A 20,297-nucleotide genomic window follows, 5' to 3' on the forward strand; every position below is an offset into this window, starting at 1 on the left:
ATGCATCTTAATTTACTTTTACAATATAAGTTTATTTATACTGTTTCACGGTGAGGGACTCAAATGCACCTTTAAAAATATTTGACTGCTTAGCAGAGCGCTTACTTTCGTTCTTGTCATCAGACAATTGACATTAAGATTTAACATCAACTCCAGACATTAAAACAAGAAGCAAACGCCTGCAGTCTCTCTCACCATATAATCAAGGCTTTCATCTTGTCCAACTTCATATCTTAATTTCAGGTAAATTCAAAGTTCATGATGTGGCAAAACCAAACCTTTTCAAACTCAACAGGAAATCATAACAAGAACATGAGAGGGACAGGTGGAGTTCTTTGGTGCTTCAGGAACTATCCAGGTACAGAGGGAGGAAAATGTGGAGCTGTTTGCGACGTGTTCAGCACTGCTGCTGAATTTGGGAGATTGTGTAGAATCAAACGATTACAATAGAGCTTGCTTGGATAATAGGGGGCGGCTGGAAATGATTCCTAACTGTGGGCTTTGTTAGAATGATTTTGTCAACCCCTGCTTAAAGGACAATAGTGGATTTGTGTTCTCAAAGCATTTCATGTGACCTTAACTCTCAAGAATGAGATTAAGTTGTTGAACCCTGACCTCTGACGTGCCAAATCAGTTGGTTCAGCTATAAACTCTGGTGTGTAACTGTATAGCGTGAATAATGTATTGACAGTGGGGGTCTGCCTGTTATAAAACGAGTAAAAGCTGCCTCAGCCAGATAAACAGGAAGCCAGTTACTTGCCTGGGAAGAGGACAGCCCCCCCCAGACTGAACAATAGAATATTGTATTTAATAGAATTAAATAGAATAAAATATTTAAAAATGTAGGTGATAACTTTTAAAGGTGTATTTCGTGCATGATAGTGTCTCAGAAAAATGAGAAGTGGTGTGACGTTTTGTATTACGAAGGTCTGTAAATATTGAGTTAATAGTTGTATTGTTTGTCATTTCAACCATGTGCAGTACAGTACACAGTGAAGCGAGAGCATGGTGCTGCATATATAACAGACACAGGACCACAAAAATTGCACGTATGGAGAAACTGCAACAAAACAAATACAGACTAAAACGATACAGACACAAGAGTGCAATAGAAAGCTGTAACATGAATGATGACACCAGTTTTCCGTCACAGCATTTTAGTGTATTTACTCAATTTTGCATATCAGGAACAATAGAAAAAGTACGCTTGGAGCTGTAACACAAGTGTCGAATACAAAGTCGCATTAATTCTGCGTTTGTAGTCAGTTTGTCTTTCCACAATCTGAAGCGCAGGAACACATTTCAGTCGTCTCGGTCAGTGCAGCGGATTAATACCACCCAGCGACACAAAGGTCCACATCCGCGATTCAAGTAGTTAGCAACATAGTAACTCTGTTGAACAGTAGGAAGTGTGCTCGTTAGTTTAGTGTGTGGCTCTGAAAAGAGCCGTTGTGTTTACGTTTGTTAGCCAATCTTTTTATTTGGAGCTCGTGTACTTGGTGACGGCCTTGGTGCCCTCAGACACGGCGTGCTTGGCCAGCTCACCGGGGAGGAGCAGGCGCACTGCGGTCTGGATCTCCCTGGAGGTGATGGTGGAGCGTTTGTTGTAGTGGGCCAGGCGAGATGCCTCGGCAGCGATGCGCTCGAAGATGTCGTTGACAAACGAGTTCATGATGCTCATGGCCTTGGAGGAGATCCCGGTGTCGGGGTGGACCTGCTTCAGTACCTTGTACACGTAGATGGCGTAGCTCTCCTTCCTGGTCTTTCTCTTCTTCTTGCCGCCCTTGCCGGCGGTCTTGGTCACGGCTTTCTTGGAGCCCTTCTTGGGCGCGGACTTGGCAGGTTCAGGCATTTTCTCTCCTCGATACTCTGCAGCAACGAATGAGCTCCGTGACTGAGAGAAGCGCTTTTTATACAGGCTGTATGCTAATACCGCTGCGCAGGCCCTCGGAGCTCATTGGTGGAGCCGCACAGTGGGCCGGACGTTGTGTTGGAGGGAGTTTGTGAACTGTGCTGAAACAGGCGCGCATCTAACAAAGACAGTGGACTGTGTGATTGTGTCCTCGTTTGCTGAGACAGTCATTTGTTCTAAACGAGCAGTAAATTTATTTCCAACTAAGCAAATCGCTTTGGCTCAGATTAAAGTTACATTTCATAACTTTTGGGACGAGTACAACCAGTATGAATCATAAACGCCTCAGGCATGTCGATGAGCTGGTTGTTTAAGTTGACAATCACACTAAGGAAGAGCTTTAAAAAGGTGAGCATAGCCAGTTGCTACGTGACAGTACACTGTTACTTTATGGCTGCAGAATGTCAGTGAAAAACAGTGAAGCCAGCAGCAGTAAATAGTTTATTGCATTACAGTGAAATCAGAAATCACATCATCACTTGGTTAGCTTTGTAAAAAAAAATGATGATCGATGGATTAAAGAGAGAGAGACAAGAAAAGGAGGAGATAAAGTACAGCAGCTGGTGTCTGCTCGTCTTTCCACTCACATTCTGCACTCTAACAAACACGTGACTGAGCTGAGCTGAGAGAACAGCAGTTCAGTGAGGGGGGGTTATGATGAAAGGTGATGAGAAAAGGACAAATCAACAACTGACAATGACTAATTAATATTAAAATCTGTAACATAATGTATTGTTTAGAGTTTAGTCTGTTACTGTTACTATTTTTACCATTTCTTTTTGGAGCAACTGTAAACCACATAATTTCCTTAGGGATTAATAAAGTATTCTGATTCTAATTGTGTCAGGATGACCTGCCATTATCCAATGACACATCTGCTTACCTGTATCTTTTGCTCGTTTCTCCTCCTCTTCTTTTCTCTTTTTTCTAAACTGAGCACCTGATGGCTTTGAACTTGTCTTGTCCATCTTGGTTTTAATTTTGCACTCCAGTATGAACACCCATCCCTCAACCCGAGGATCACCACAATTAACCTAACACACCTACACCTTAGTTCACAGATTCACTTTGTCTAAGGTTTATTTCTGGGATTTCACACAACCCAGGATTCAAATCATGAATACATAATGGGCTTGGATTTCCAACATTATGAATGAAATGTGCTCTCTTTGGAAGCAGCAGGTCTCCCTCCCCTTTCGACGGGTTATGTGTGAGACTTTAAATCATCAAACTGTAAATTATAAATTTTAACTTGTTATTGATCCCTTTACCCCGAGTCCTAAAGTGTATTTTTATTTTCTTACTCTTATATTTATTGTTTGTTTCCTTGCACTGCTGTAACTGGAGCCTCGTCGTCTCATCTCTCTATATGCTGGACTGTATGTAGCGGAGATGACAATAAAGTTTACTTTGACTTCAGCAGCGAGCAGGCGCACCGAGGGCTCTCGCGCTCACTTTTCACGTATAGAATTTTGAAAAAACATCGGTGCAAATTATAAGTCTGTATTATAATGTCTGGTGTTTTCATGTTTGTTGTTTTGTTTTTATTTTGTTTATTTTATTTTGTTTTATTTTGCGAGTTGGTTATTAGATGCTGCTCCAGCCAGCCAGAGAATCCCCCGCCGCCCCGCCCTCTCCTTCCTGTGCTGCAAGCAGCAGGCGCACCTCGCAAACGGAGGGCGACCTTACTCCCAGCAAATGGGCGATAGAAAACCGATCGGTGCCTATGCTATTCCCAATATGCGCTGGCTGACGTCGGGGCAGCATGAGTACGAGCAATTTTTTATTTTTATGTTTTTTTGGCCGATGCCCGTGATGCCGCCCCCCACCACGATGACGCCCCCGGGCAACCGCCCGTGTCGCCCGTATCTAAAACCGCTACTGACAGGACGCCATTATTAACTTTAACCTTCTTCTGACAGTGGAAGCTTCCAGTGTGGCCTCAAATCTGCATCATCAAAGTACACAGCAAACTTAGTTGAAATATTCTCTGGAATGCTGTAAGTCAGGGCTTCTGCCCTCAGGTGTGTGAGGAGTTATCTCAGATCAAGGAGTGCCCTGATGTCACTAACCTGAGGAAATCCCCGGGTATTCCCCAGGGAACCTCTGTCAGGTATGCAGAGTATCTGCCAGCAGCAGTCAGGGCTTGTTTGCAAACTGAGTCTATTTGAGTTTTGTGGAGGTGGAAAGATTTACTTGTTCAGCTCTTCGCTGAACAATGAAAGCAGTCAAACAAGTAAAGACACAGTATGAGTTTACATATTCAAAATCATTCTGTCTTGGGTTTAAATCTTTATAACCATTCAAAAGCCTCACATTATTAATATTTATACTAAAAATATATCCTGCATCATAGTACATGTTCAGGTACAAGGAGAGTGGCAGAAATGACGGTTTGCTAAAAGTGTTCACATCAAGTTAATGTCCTCAAATGTGTCTCTAACAGTGATGGGAATAACGGTGTTACAAGTAACGGCGTTACTAACGCCCCTTGAAAAAGGGGCAAAAGGGAAATGGCTGCAAATAACTTTGTGGTTTGCAAACTTGTGCATATGATTTTAAAATTGACAATTTATATTTGCATTTAAAGTTATGAAATATGATTCATTAAACATGTTTGTGGTTGTTACAGTAAAAATATAACTTTTTCTACTCAGATTTTATGTTTTTTGTCTGATTTTAGATCAATACAGTATGTCAAAATGAAAACATAACTGTACATAACAAAACTGGACCCCAGAGGGTTACACTTTTTTTTTAACCCTAGAACACTATCGCTATAAATAGTAACACAATCACTAATGCCGGGTGATTTTTACCCGATATAATATAACCAATGAAAAGTAATCAAATATATCAAAATATGACAACACATTTACTTTCAACTGTGCCATGTCTAACAAAATGAGAAAAAAAACCTCCTAAAACAAAATAATGACTCTGGAAAGCTGGTCTTTGGTCCACCCATTCCTGGGACATTTGAGACTTCCCTGGTGAAGGCACAGGCTCCTCGCAAACAGCTGCAGGAGAGAGAAATCATGTAAATGTATTTGCTCGGGTATAAATCACCCAGCGATAGTGTTCTAGGGTTAAAGTAACGCAATAGTTACTTTATAATTAATTAATTACTTTTAGAATCTTGTAACTCAGTAACTATAATTAATTAGTTTTTCAAAGTAACTTGCCCGACACTGGTCTCTAACCTGTGGACACACTATGTCACACAAACATATCACAGAGCTGAAGAAGGACACTACAAACACCGGATATGAAAGGTTTCCCTGCAGACATGAGACGAGATAAAAGAGGAGAGGCCAGGGGCAGGCAGAGCTGCTACTCCTCCTCTCTTGTTATATAAGGTGCATTCAGTCATGCTAGAAAAGCTGGTGTGTTGGAGCAAACAATGATGGATCCACTGTTTGGACAACATGAGCAACGAGCAGCTGAAAGCAGAGATACCTTTAGTAAGTATTTTATTTTCTACTATCTTGGTTTTTTTCCTGGTTATCAGTTTAAAGGATTATTTAAGTGCAGTTCATTAAAACAGTCCTGTGATTATCATCACATATACTGATAGGCGGATGCAGATAAAGTAAGAGTTTTCTAATTGTGTAAGCTCAGCTCAGAAACACAGGTGTCGTTTCTGACCTGTGATTGGATGAACAGTCTTCAGCTCACATCTGAAGTCTTGCACTGTCCGCCCCCATAATGACATCACCGAGTAACGTAGAAGCAGAGTGTGTTTTGGAGCTGCAGGTACGTTTCTGTTTGCTTCCACTTTAACTAATTTCACACATTGAATGTGATGATGAATCATAACTGATGTGTTTTGGTCAATAAAAATTTTCACACCCATCTGAGTTTTTCCTCGAGATCAGAAGCTCCCACTGTGAGCGAGAATGAACTTTTTAATCAGTTGGATTTCACTTTGGCCTTAAAGGCACATTCTGGTATTTAACTGTTTATAAGCTGTCCTCTTTCATGGAAGGAACAAATTTGGCGAGCAACCCAGTGAGCAACTACTTTTTCCTCTGAAGAAATGAAGACATCTTATTTTTATGCAACTGGAAGCATTCAATATAACAGTAATGAGCAGTGCTGGGACTCTTTCGCTCTAAGCTTTGTCCCACCCAGTTTTTCCAGTATTTGTTTTCCTACACAAACAGCATCATGGTTTGAGATTTACTGCCAGATAAGAGCAGATCTTTCTGGGCTGTCTGTGCGACTTGTCGAGGCAAAGTTTAGAGCTGCAGTTCACCTGAGTTATGTGTTATGTGAGTCCACATACTAACCATCAAACTGAAAGGAGAAACAAACAAACAAAAACCAATGTACATATTTTTTTTAAATACAAAACAGAGCCTCTGATCTTTTTTGATCATGTTTTAATGCTGAGGATTAAGATGGATAAAAAATATCCATTTTAAGAGTTGGTTTGTTTTTATACATGTTGGAATGACACACATCATAGAAAACAAGCTATAGAAACAGAAAAAATTGTACAAATAAAAGTAAAAATATTTTAAAATGTTTTCTTACTGCCCAATTCAAAACAACATGTGGCGCCACCTTGTGACAGAAAATAAAATCGGCAGCTTTGAAGACTATAAAAATATTTTCAGAGTAAATGAAAGTGCAGGTTTTTCTTCTGGTTTTACTTCATGTAGTTTTGGTCAGTCAGTGTAATAATCAGGATCACGAACAGGATTACATCCATCAGACTGTAGATTTTCCTTCTTCTAGCTGTACTGACTGACCTTTGACCTCATGTGTTGATGACTCTTCACCTCTGTCTCCTCTCACAGGGAGAAGATGATCTGCAGGATCCTGCTGCTCATCATCCTCACCTCATGTGTCTCTGGTTAGTTTACAGCTTCACTTTATGAACTCCAATTAAAGCTCAACAACAGATTTGTTCCAGTTTGCTCCTCTCTTTCCCTCTCTGTCTCCTCAACAGGATCATTTGTAGTCAATGTGACACAGACCTCCTATCAGGCAGAGGAGAACCACAACATCACACTGGAGTGGACGTTCACCACCAAACCTGACAGATCCTGGATCTACATTTTCATCATCTGTTACCTGATAAATGCTGATAAAGATTTAGTCCTGTATCATGTTCATGAAGGTGTTGAGGTGTCAGAGTCTCAGGATGAAAAGTTTTCAGGACGAGTCCAGAGTGACAAAGACGCCCTCAGAGAAGGATGAATCAGACTTCAACTGTCCAGACTCAGGACTGATGACTCGGGTCTGTACAGATGTGAAGTGAAGACAAATCATGGCAGCAGCTTTCAAGATTGTAAACTCAGCGTCACTGGTAAGTTGATGTCATGAAATTTTAAAAGTGAGTCTCATATTTTAGTTAAACTTTAGGATAATAAACTTTGCTGAATAGATTTTATGAACTGTCGGGATAAAAGAATATTTTCTGTCCTTTCCTGCAGCTGCTGATGAGCCCAAACATCAAACTCCAACAGTGAACCCACAGACAGAGAGTCGAGGAAGGATCGGCCTCTATGCTGCACTCACACTGACAGCAGCTGCTGCAGCTCTGCTCATCACACTGAGTTTAAAAAGCAAAGTCCTGAGACTTTAACTGTGGATGCTGATAGTTACAATGTGCAGTTTTCTACTTTTCCTAATGTTACTGTTTATAAAGTGAACATATTGTAAATAAATCTTTATTTATATGATAGAAGTTTTGACTCTTCTGTGTGTGTGTCTGTTATGTTTTAACCTGTTTGTCTTAATATATAGCACTTTGGTGTACCTTTGGTTTTAAATGTGCTATATAAATAAAGCTGTATTGTATTGTATGAGTGTTTTTATCACAGAGCCAGAAAATCTATGAGAGTAACACAAAGTATAATCTAATAAATAATATTGATACTGTGACTCCACAAGGCTCATCAAAGGCAGCACGAGAGTTTAACCATCATTTAAAATGAATCAAACACTTCAATCTAAAAACTCAAAACAAACTGAATTGACAATTAAAATGATCTTATGTTCCTCAAAACCAAATGAAGACTTTTTCTGATAAAACATTCAAAGCTGTAACATAACATTAAAACATTTCCAGCTGGTTTTTATGTTATGTGGTGGATTTTTGTGTGACATGTATACCTATGTAACTATATATCTGCACTGAACATATATATATTTTAACTTTCACGTGGTTTATTAAGGTGAGGTGTTAAGGTATTAAGATTTAATAATTAGGATTAATGTGTGACCTTTGACTGTGTCATGACCTTTTGTAAAAAGCCAAAGTCAAAGGGTAGTCAGAGTCCTGACAGGCCTTTGGCCAAGACCTTGGCCGCTAAATGACCCCTGCAGCTGTGTTTGGACGGGTGGGAAAGTTACCCAGCAGCAGGGGGCAGGGATACTGGTCCCTATATATTAGGGAACCAGAGGACACCCCGGCACTTTTTCCCCCTCTGCTGTTCCTCTCTGTCCGTCTCTGTGTTGCTCTGCTGTCTGTGCTTTAGGCTGTATATGGAAAGTAACTATTGCGTTACTTTAAAAAATGTTTAAATATGTAAAACAACTTGGATCCAGTCTTAATCAAAGTTACTAAAATAATAAAAAGTAAATGACTAAACATATATGCAACTCTCTGTTATAAAACTAAATATATAATTGAAGTAAATAGGCACTTAACAGAAGGAACTAACAGTAAACATTAATATATATGTATACAAACTATTCAAACGTTACTGTGATAATATGACAACACCAATCAAGTAATATTTTATAATTGTAGAGATAATTATTTTTTAAATTTGTAATAAATAATACAATAAAACACAACAGATGTGTCAGAACCTTTGATATTCATTGCACATAAACAGGCTTTAACTGGCTAACAAATAAGTATTAAATTAAATTATGCTTTTTAAGCAATGTAGTGCAAATTAAATGAGCCAAACTGTAACAGCTTTAGAGAACTCTGGCTAAACAAGTATTTTCCTCCATGCAAAAGTAAATAGTTGAGGTGATTTCCATTTAATACTGAAAAAGTACACTGTGTAATAAAACTAAAACATTTTTATAAGGTGTAAAAATTTAAACAGATAATACAAAGTGTCAACTCCATGGCCAATTACAATCTATTTGAAGTCAAACGTGCTGTTCTTGCAGTAGAGGCATATTAGAGCGTCCTGTTTTAATGTCCTCTGCTTTTTTAAAACATGAATAATTCTTATTTGCCACATCCACAAACCCCTTACATCCATTCTTCCTAGCCATTAAACCAGTGGTTGTATCTCAAAACAAGGAGCTTCTCAAATTTCTCATCAGAGATTCTGTCCCTCGTTGGAGAGAAGACGAGCTTTCCCAGGCTAAACAGTCTTTCTACTGGGGCACTGGATGGCGTGGCTGCATTGTATCTGAGTGAAATATTCTTTATCAGTGCATATCTATTCAGAGAGTCCATTCCATGTGATCCTGATTTGAAATAATCTATGACTTGACTTTCTGCAGTAGCAGAGGTGTCGTCCTCATCTTCAAAGGAAAAAAAAAAGCCATCCTCTGTGGCTGAGTCTGTGCTAAGTTGGCATGTAGGTGTGCTGGTACCTGCTCGCTGGTCTTCGTCAAGGACAATTTTCCGGCACTCTGCCAGCAGACTTGCCTTGGCCTTGTCCTTCCTTTCCTGTGTCCACAGCCAACATAGTTTGAACTTGGGCAGAGTCACAGCAGCCAAGAAAGCATCTTCACTTATTTTTTTTTAAACATCAATGTCTCCAGTGTGTGTAGGAGTATCCCATAAAAAGTGTTGTCTTCTCCCTGAAGAATGTCCAGGGCCACTGTAAGTGGCCTCATGACAGTGCAGTACTCCCTGATGAACTGATGTTCCCGCTCTGTCATGGCTGTCAACCCAAAGTTGGAGAAGATGGTGTTCAGCTCAAGCAGAGAAATCTCACAGATTCGAGCCAAAGAATCATAAAACGAATTCCATCTTGTAGTGCAAGGAACTAGCAGTTTCTTTCCAATAATGCCATCCACTGTCTCTGCAGCCACTGTTGAATGACTGGCCTTGTTCCACAACCCTGTGCACTTTGTGGCAGCGCTTCTATATAATGCCTTTGTTTCTGTTTGTGAAAGATAAGATAAGATAAGATAAGATAAGAACAACTTTATTTATCCCGAGGGAAATTCTTTTGTCATGTACATGCTCAAAGCAGCAGGAGAGACCGAGGAACAGATGAAATAGATATAAGATATACAATATATACAATAAGAATAGTGTACAGTAATATACAGTAGTAGGATAGTGCAAGACAAAGAAAGTAGCCACTTGTCAACATTATTACAAGAAACAAGACTTAATGTGTGTGATGCACATCTCTGGTGTGGCGGCAGAGTGATCAACACACCTACATTATCATCGTTGTCATTATCATCACCAACACTGTTTTTTAAGGCATCGTTCATATTTGTAAAAGTTACCTTGTCCTCATCATTCTCAGAGTCTTCCTCTTCAACTGGCTGGTACTTTTTGAAGGCCTTGGCAAAATTAGAGCCATTGTCTGTCACAGTTGATGTTATTTTGTGGGATATGTTGTCCAACTAAACAGCAATATTATCATGCGTATGGTGACCCTTGAATCTTCTGTATGCCAGTGCTGCTTTCTCTCTCTGCGTGCTGTGTGGATTTATCCAATGTACTGTTACACCAAGACAGCTTTTATTATATGCAGTCCAGATGTCTGCTGTAGTAGAGACGTATTCTAACTCATTAAATGTCTTTTTGAGCTCGACATTCATTTTAGCATACTCGGTGTCTATGTATTTGGAAGAAGTCTTTCTGCATGGCGGGCCGACCCCCCCTCCTCCTCTGACTGAGTTAAATGAAGCAATCAAAACAAGCCGGGAAGCATCTGATTGTAGACATTTTCACACAGTTTCAGTTTTCTCTCCATTGTTTATTCAGGGCTCAAGAGTTTTCAGTTCATCTTGTAATCCGAAGGTTGCCGGTTCGAGCCCTGGCTCGGACAGTCTTGGTCGTTGTGTCCTTGGGCAAGACACTTCACCCATTGCCTACTGGTGGTGGTCAGAGGGCCCGGTGGCGCCAGTCTCTGGCAGCCTCGCCTCTGTCAGCGCGCCCCAGGGCAGCTGTGGCTACAATGTAGCTTGCCATCACCAGTGTGTGAATGTGTGGATGACTGAATGTAGTGTAAAGCGCTTTGGGGTCCTTAGGGACTAAATAAAGCGCTATAAAAATACAGGTTATTTACTATTATCATTTATTCACTGAGCAGCTTTCAGATGTGGTGGAATAGAGACTCCCATCATGGATGTGCACCTGACAAATATGCAGAAATGTGTGACACTGTCATGTCAATATGGATCAAAATCTCTGAGGAGTGTTAATACAGAACCTTGGAACTCTGAGCCATAATAAAATGGCCAGTGAGTGTGAAATGTAAAAACATTTTAAAAAGATAAAATAAATGGAGGCGACTGCACTCACCTGGGTGCATGGGGTTAATTTGCATAGCAGAGCTCTTCAAAAACTTGAATATCATCACAGGTGTAGATGCAGGAAATAATGACATGAACAAAAACAATTGGCTGCACAGCATGGGGCTGGAGGAGACGCACCAGTTACATCAGGAAGGAGGTGAAAAAGCATGTGATAATGGATAATGCTCTTTTGTTGTTCTTGTATAGTTTGGAGCTCTGAGCTGTTTATTATATAGACTGATGGCAAAGTCTGCATAAAAACAGAATAGGAAAATTAATTTAATTTAAGCAACTACTGAATGATGGCTGTGAACTTGAAGTGAACTCATTTCTAATATTGCTTTTTGTATATTATAATAACCTGCTGACTTATGATGTTTAAAACTTACACTGTGATATACACAACATGTTTATGGTATTAACATTGTCAGCTCTTACTCCAAGTTGGGTTTTTTTGTTCACTGACTGACAGTCAGTGGAAGAGTTTGACAGTTAATAACATGGACAGAATAATGAGCTATAATCATAAACTCAATGGAGGAAACTGTAATTCAAGTTTACATTATTTTGAAGGGAAACTTTACCAACCTGTCCCTGATAACATGATGAAATAATCACTATGATTATGGAAATGAAACAAAATTAGGTCATCAACCTCACAGAGAACGCGAAGCTGATCTGAGATGTTTTATTTCATATTCTGTTCTTGATTCAGTTTGCTTTTGAAAGACAGTTTGTAATGAAGTATTCATGCTGATTTGATGATGATGATGATGATGATGATGATGATGATGTATGGATTATAGATGGATTAAAATGCTGCACATCATTTATGTAACTGAATCATTAATATTTTGGAGTTCAAACATTTCACTTGATAAGAAATTCAGTAGCCAGCGGCAGAAAATTCTGTTATAACAACAGCAGTGAGACTATGAATTTGTTTAACCAGTCGGACAGCGTAGGCATGTCAGTGCAAGTAAAATCACAGTACAGTAAGTGCCTTTAAGATAACATAACCTTTATTAGTCCCGCAGGTGGGAAATTGTTGTTGTTGTTTTTTCCCGCCTGTCCCGTTTGGTTCTTTTGCCATCAGAATTATTGTCTAAAGGCAAAGAAAGATGCACAATGGATTTACTTTACCAAATGGGCCATCCCAGCCTTGCTTATTGGATTCACCTTTTATTGTTTATTTCATTTTATTTTCACTTGCTAAATTCGGGACAGACTTGACTGGGGGAAAGAAAGAGGGAAAGAAAAACAGCGAGGAAGAGGAACGGTGATAAAGGGCAATAAACAAAAACCAACAAAACAAACAGACAAAAAATACATATATCAATCACATGGATCACCTGTTGAGAAAGAAAAAAGAGAAAACAAGCAAAAAAAAGACAGCAATATAGCAAAACATCATCACGATGATCTATGTGAATATAACAGTAAATACTAAATGTTAAACATTATTGTGCAGCACGTAAGATCGACAGCGCACAGTGTGCTTTGAGGTAGGAGCCAAAAAGGGTGTAGTTTGTGTGTGTGATCACCCGTGTGTACACCTGTGAGCATGAACGCGCTTGTTTTTTAAAAGATTCCTTCATGTAATGATCTGCTAGAGGGTGTGGGGGGCCACTGCCCCGTCCTCCAGGGCACGAAGCAGGTATGGAGGAGATCCAGGCTCCAGACATCCAGAGGCCTTCAGAACACAAGAGACCAAGGACGACAGTGAGTTGTTGTGGCAACACCACTAACCTTGTCGTAGAATATGATGAGCTTATGTTGAGGCGAACTGAAGAGGAGGAGAGGGACAGGTGCTGCTAGGGCGAGACAGATGTCTCTCGCGGAGTCGCTTGAGGTTTTTTTTATTTCTATATGATAATTCTGCATTATTAAGCAATAAGAACAAGTAGTCTGATGTCTTGTAATCATTATGAAGCTATATTATTATATCATTATTACAATTACATAATACAATTATATATTGGATTTTGAAATACAATGAAACAGTATCAGTTATGGATCAGTATCGTTGATACCACCCTGAATTTTACTTGGCATCGTATCGGAAAGGAAATCAGTGGTATAAAACAAATATAGTATATTAGTATAAGTATAAACCAAACATTAACATTTCAAAGTTATCAAATAGACTTATATATCATGTTTAACTTGAGTAATGAAAGACTGCGAGGGGTTAAAAACGATGTGCAGGAGTCCGCTCTTCTCGCTGGGCTCTAGTGATCCTTGACCTCTTGGTCTGCTATCAAGCTGGTGGGTAACAGACGTCTTCGAAAACATCAGAGCACTTTTGGAAATATGGAAATATCTTGATAAATCGAGCAGATGTTTAAAGTTTACAGAGATACATTCTTGCCCGAAAATAAAGTTCATTTTGTGACCCAGAAAAGGTAATATTATATTTTTACAAGTTTTTAGCCGTGCTCCTCCGCCGTTGCCGCATTTGAGTTTTGGACGAAATGTATTCTGGGATATTTAGCTGTACCAAGTCCACACAAATCACCACCAATGCATGCTCGATAAAACAGGCGGAGCGAGAACACATCCGGGACTTTTTTTGCGTTCTCAGCTTGATGCGTGCTTTGAATTGGAACAGTACTACTCTTCGATTGATGACGTATTACGAGTACACGAGAACACAAGTACGCATTTTGAGACAGGGCCAATATTTCCAGGTTTTTCACTCACTTGATGTATCAGGATTACTCCACGTTCAAAATGGCTGACAAGTTAATGTCACATAATAAGCAGTCACATGTCTACAAAACCTCAACAGAGACAGTTTCAGAATTAAATCCATCCTGCTGTGAAAGCACATTTCACTGCACCTTCACTCCTCCCAGTCCACTTGTGACAGCCTGATTGCTCTTCACCGAATATGGTACAAACACAAAACTCATGGTCACGCCCCCAAGTCCTCTGACACTGGAGCGGCCAAACACACTATTTCTGGTTTCCACTTTCAAGCAAAAATATCTCGTGTTAAGTAAGCAGATCTCAGGAATCCAATGTTAATATTCCTCTACATGCAGTGTTGATCAAAAGAACCAATAATCAGTTTTCTCAGTTTACAGGATTCTCTTTGTTCTCATTATGATGGTCAGGAGGTCCTAACAGGATATGATGTTATTCATAGTGATGTCAGAAACAGTAAAGATTTAAACTTGGATTTAACAGATTTATTTCAGTGCCTTCATTACTAATGCAACTTAACTCATTTAATAATGGATGTCAGAAAACTTCCTCAGATCAGTGGAAACCGTTTGATCAACAATGTGAATGAGACTTTTGGAGCTCTCTGTAACCCTCGTGTTGTCCTCGGGCCAAAAATGGTCTCTAGGTGAATGTTAAACAAGTATATGGGAATCCTGAGGACAACACATGATGGACAAAATAATGAGACATGATCCAAGAAATCATGAACTTCATGCAAGTCTGTTCATTCATGAGCTATAATCATAAACTCGATGAAGGAAACAGTTTTTCAAGTTTACATTGTTTTGAAGGTAAACAGACTGTCACTGATAATGAAACAAAATGAAATCATCGACCTCAGAGCAACGTGAAGCTGATTTAAGATGTTTAGCTTTATTTCATTTCCTGTGATTCAGTTTTTTACTGAATGGCAGTTTGTAATGAAGTATTCACCTTGATTTTATAATGATGATTATGTATGATAAGCTCTGATTAAGCTATAGCGTAGAACAGGAGGTGATGCTTTTCTTTTCTTACAGAATCAGTGGTGTTTGTGTTCTTCGATCCACAGTGATCTGCTGCTTTATTGTCTGATCTCATACAAACTCTCAGAGTGTAGCTGTCAGTTCAGACCCTCAGGATTCATTTAGAGACTTAAACTTTGTACTTGATGCTTTAATGTTTTTATTGATAAGCTGAAATTGTGTTATGAACAAGTGTTATTTTTCTATTTATCTATTTAAAAAAATAATTAATAATAGTACATGTAAACATATTTTATAAATGTACATTTTAAAAGCAAAACACAGCAGTGTTTGAGTCTTAAGAAGTGAAACACAACACTGACTCACACACTTGTAATCATAACTCTTATCAACATGTCATAAATTTTTCCTGTGCGCTGCAGTTTCTTCTGTTTCATAGTTTCTACATTATTGCTGCTCCAGCTCAGCACACACCTCTGAATGACAGGAGGCAACATGACGTTTAGAGGATACTGGTGACTTATGAAAGTAGACTGGTAATAATCATTTTCTGATATTTAATACTGACTCTACTGACTGTTGGTCTGTGTAGATCAGCAGAAATGTTTCATATAAATGTGAATTTTCAGAGTAAAACAGACCAAAGAAAACAGTCTGACACTTTCTGTTTGAAAGTTTATTAGGACATTTTTAGTTTGATGTTTGAATTCAAATGCTCAGGTTTTGTTCTAAAACTCAGAGACTCAGAGAGAAAATGTGAATTTGAAAGTAAAACTCTGAACATAACCCGCTCCTAACAGTTTTTTTCTCTTATTCTGATGTGTTGTTAGTGTAATTGATATTAATGAATGTGAGAAACCCAGATGTGTTTCTGTCTCTGCAGTAGAGAGACAAGGAAGGATCGGCCTCTACTGTGGACTGACAGCAGCTCTGCTTGTAAAATTGTTTGCTGCAAACAGGAAAATCAAATCAAATAATAATAAAAATATTATTACACATATATTATGAATATTAATTATTAATACACTGTGATATTTTGATATTTATTGTTATCTCAGACCTTGAAAGTTACAGGTGTTTTAGGCTGAGCCTGTGGAGCAGGATTAGAGCTCTCGCTGGTTTTGGGTTAGTGACAGTTCAACAGGAGCCTGTGAAGTTGTTAAAATTAGATCTACTTTAATAATCTGCTTAAATTGGAACCCAAAGTAGGAACTCTTCCTGGGTTTAATGTTAAAATTAAATGTTTTCACTCAAAACCACAAAAACTAAAAAACTGTGCTTAAAACTGTGCTTTTCCGAGATCATTTGGAGAAATTTAAAAAAAAAAAGCCAAAAAACAAAAACGAATATTTTCTGTGTTCTGTCTCATTCCCCATGACCAGGCCATATATATAAAATAAGAAGAAGCTGAGGTATAAACAGGAACCAAAGAAGTTTGTGCTAAGTTCAAGCATTTTAGCCAGTTTAACTATTGCAGGTGGCACTCTGTTACCATTTACGTTTACCAGCTGAGGCACAGAAAAGATCACAGACTGGGAAACTGTCGGACCAACACAGGAAGTCTTAGATGCAGAAGTTTTACTGTGTCCAGGGCTGGCTGGGCAACACCAGAAATGTGAAAAGACAAAACAGGTTTGAACACAAACCAGTCACTAGAAGGAACATCGGCTACAGAACACACAGTCTTAGACTGTGCTCCTCAGCACGCACTGTTTTATTTACAACTGTTGATGGTGTGTGGCTGGGCTCAGGCTGGGAAACCTCAGAATTAAGAGGCTGAGGAGTAAAACAGTCCAGCGGGGATACAATGCCAGTAATAGCGTGTAGGTGAGTCTGGGGTGGAATAACAGTCCTTTGTTCAGCTCAACAGCTGGAAAATCCATATTGGCTAACTCAGAGAAAACACTGCGAGCATTACCAGAGTCTGACGGCTCAGGAACACAAAGATCACTAGCGAGGACAACCGGTGAATAACTTGACACCGAGGTGTCACTCTGAATAATGTCTTTAGAGTTCAAACACACAGTAACAGAGTTATCTGATTTAGGACATACAGAGTCCACGGAAGACGAAACAGTGTTACTCACAGTGGTAGATCTGTCACGAAGTCCAGGATCAGAAAGCTAGAGCTGAGCGTGTGAAACACAGTCACTCTCTCCCACGGTTGCAGTCTGCTCAGCTGTACTGGAGCGACGGCGGCGTGAACGCCGTTTTCAGCCAATCTGACAATGTGTGATGTTTTGACAAACAACAGTTCAGGAAGCGCTCCTCTCCTGTTCAGGTGGAGTAGTTTAGTGGACCGGGTTTGTATAATCTGCATTTTCCGGTTCTTTGAAATTAAATTGGTGTTCTGCTAAATGCAGTTTGTCACTCTGAAGATATTGTAGCTGCTGCTGAGGGATACCCTGCCCCAGCCAACATTTATATGTGGGGCTGAAAAATGAGCCCCATATAGGATTCTCCGCGGGTTCCGTAATGGCCCCATGTTAAATGCCCATATAGGTGTTATGTTAGGAAAATTTGGGAACTAAATGGGCCCCAGCTGGGCAAAGTACACAGAAACCCACCTGGGCCCCATCTTTCAAGTTTTTTGTGGGTACCATGTGGGCAACACAAAGGCTAAAAAGTGGGTTTTAAGTGGGATTGTCCGCGGGTTCCATAATGGCCCCATTTTATAAGCCCATCTCGGTATTATATTGGTAAAATCTGGGAACTAAATGGGCCCCAACTGGGCAAAGTACACAGAAACCCACCCGGGCCCCATCTTTCAAGTTTTTTGTGGGTACCATGTGAGCACCACAAAGGCTAAAAAGTGGGTTTTAAGTGGGATTGTCCGCGGGTTCCATAATGGCCCCATTTTATAAGCCCATCTCGGTATTATATTGGTAAAATCTGGGAACTAAATGGGCCCCAACTAGGCAAAGTACACAGAAACCCACCCGGGCCCCACCTTTTAAGTTTTTTGTGGGTACAACATGAGGAAAACATGAGCTAAAAAGTTGGAATGGCATTATCAGTGGGTTCTGTAGTTGCATCTTACTTCTAGTTTGAATTGGCTAATTTCTGGCACTGGGTGGGCCCCATGTAGCAAAACAGTCACAAAATCAATTTATCAGACGGCCAATACGGGTTCTGTGACAGAAAGACACCAAATATATTAAACAAACAAAAACTAGTTTGTAAGTAAAACCATTTCAAAAATCACGAGGGTACACAAAACAACATTTTTCACATTTATTTTGTCCAACAACTGTGATTTTACGTAACTGTATACCAAAGTGCGTAAACTTTAAAAAAACTAGAAATGTCAAACTACAGCAAAATTCCTTAGATTTATGGAACTGTAGCAACATGGGGAAAAAGTCAGATGGAAAACTCAAAAGCTTATCTTGAATGAGTAGGGTTTCGTTTTTTGTTTTTTTACAGAGCCGTAAGTCTATTTTGTACCCTTGCAGTCCTCCTCTGTCTTTAGCTCCAGTGAACCACTTGGACAGAGCCTTCTCTGCTTCTTGCAAGTTGACTTTTGATGTTAAATAATTCTTCTTCAGTGCCTCTGCAAATGAAGAAGAAAAATGGGCAAGCCAAAGTAAAGTTAATCTTAGCTTACTTCATTTGGTGATGATTTGCAAAGAACAATGTTTATTTCACTTTATTGCCTCAAAAAATGTATACAAATTGTATGATAACCAATCTCAGTTACACTTTCAAACACTTTATTAAAAAAGTTTAGTTTTCTAAAGTTCAAATGTCTCAAGTGAAACTAACTTACCATACACAATCTCTGAACTTTTTTTTTCCCATGTCAGCCAAGCATGTTGTACTCCGCAGCCAGCTCAGGTGATATGAGGAATTTCATCATCCTTCTTGTGGCATCGTCTACACTTGTTCTCCCCGTATCTGCTACCATGGCAACCTGAGGGGAACATACAAAAAGGACAGATTAGATACTGGCCTCTGGTTAGGATGCCTCCCTGGTGAGGTGTTTTGGGCATGTCCCACCAGGAAGAGACCCAGAACACCCAGGACATGCTAGAGGGACTATGTTTTTCAGCTGGCCTGGGAATGCCTTGGGATTCCCCCGGAGGAGCTGGGCCAAGTGCCTGGAGAGAGCGAACTCTGGGCATCTCTACTTAGTACCGGATTGGGTCGCGAGGGGCAGCAGCCTAAGCTTAAGATAATGGACCAGGCATGGAGGATAAATGGACACTTTACATATTACTTAATGTTTACTGTGTGGTGATAAAAAAAAAAAAATTAGTAGTAAACACAAGCTAAACTAAAAAAATTAATTGCGGTTCCTTAACCCTTTATCCCCAATAATGTTACGCAGGATAACCGGAATTATATATTGTTTTAGCTGTAAAAGTGTCATAAAATCAGCTGTGAGTGTGTGTACTTTTGTCCCTTTTTTCAGTATTACTACTACTTTACACATCTGGTAGGTTTTTTCCTCTACCGTATACTATATGAATGTAATCAAGGATTAATGACAGAAAAAAAAAAGAAATTGAAATTTTGCCGTTTTTACTGAAAAAGGCAATCAAAATGTACATGAATAAAATATTTAAATTAGTTAATTTGAATTGATAACTCTAAAACACTGAACAAAATCAAGTATTTGACCCTGTGGTTTATTTTCGGACATCTCTTTTCTTCTAAAAGTCCAGGCGTGTTGGGCCCCTGGTAGAGCTCAGGTTTGACGAAACAGGTTTGGAAAAACCTGTCGCTGGCGACTTTTTGGGGGCTAAAGCCTATTAAAATAAATAGGAATTGGCCAAAATTTGTATAAACTATCATAGCGGAACAAAAGTAAAAAAAATCTTTATCTGTTATCAGAATCAAATATTTGATTAGAATAAAACATTTTACTTTCAGGAAGATTTCTCGTTACATCTGTCATAAAAGTAACAACATCTCAGAAAAGAAACATGATAGTAACAGAAAAATATGATAGCAGTGTGATGTGATGGTCCATGGCCAGATTTTTACACATATTATAAGCCCTGTGACACAAAAACCACTTAACTCGGACACGCACAGACTGTTTTCCTTCGTGGTAATGAAGGAAAATGCTGGTCTGGTATGTAAAAGGGAATTTATTCTTCCAATTCAATTCAATTCAATTCAATTTTATTTATATAGCGCCAAATCACAACAAAAGTCGCCTCAAGGCGCTTCAGGACCTGAAGCTCCGTAATGCAGCCCTCCAACAGCGAAACCTA

General features: G+C 39.4%; 1 protein-coding gene and 1 long non-coding RNA gene across 2 annotated transcripts; both read right to left on the reverse strand.

Annotated features, from left to right (window-relative positions):
* Positions 1 to 869: 869 nt before the first annotated feature.
* Positions 870 to 1,899, reverse strand: LOC116324810 (histone H2B 1/2). The gene has a single exon (XM_031745562.2). The coding sequence runs from the start codon at positions 1,850 to 1,852 to the stop codon at positions 1,478 to 1,480; it is 375 nt and encodes a 124-aa protein (XP_031601422.1). The 5' UTR covers positions 1,853 to 1,899; the 3' UTR covers positions 870 to 1,477.
* A 16,395-nt stretch (positions 1,900 to 18,294) lies between these two features.
* Positions 18,295 to 19,466, reverse strand: LOC120438501. Its single transcript, XR_005611952.1, has 2 exons — positions 18,845 to 19,466; positions 18,295 to 18,628 (listed from the first exon to the last, which is right to left on the reverse strand). It is a non-coding gene; the product is annotated as an uncharacterized LOC120438501 (long non-coding RNA).
* Between the last annotated feature and the right edge of the window lie 831 nt (positions 19,467 to 20,297).

The sequence above is a fragment of the Oreochromis aureus genome, linkage group 3 (assembly GCF_013358895.1).
Source record: "Oreochromis aureus strain Israel breed Guangdong linkage group 3, ZZ_aureus, whole genome shotgun sequence".
Classification (NCBI taxonomy): domain Eukaryota; kingdom Metazoa; phylum Chordata; class Actinopteri; order Cichliformes; family Cichlidae; genus Oreochromis; species Oreochromis aureus.

Coding starts and splice junctions, on each gene's coding strand:
- LOC116324810 (XM_031745562.2), bottom strand. CDS start 1,852: ATGCCTGAACCTGCCAAGTCCGCGCCCAAGAAGGGCTCCAAGAAAGCC.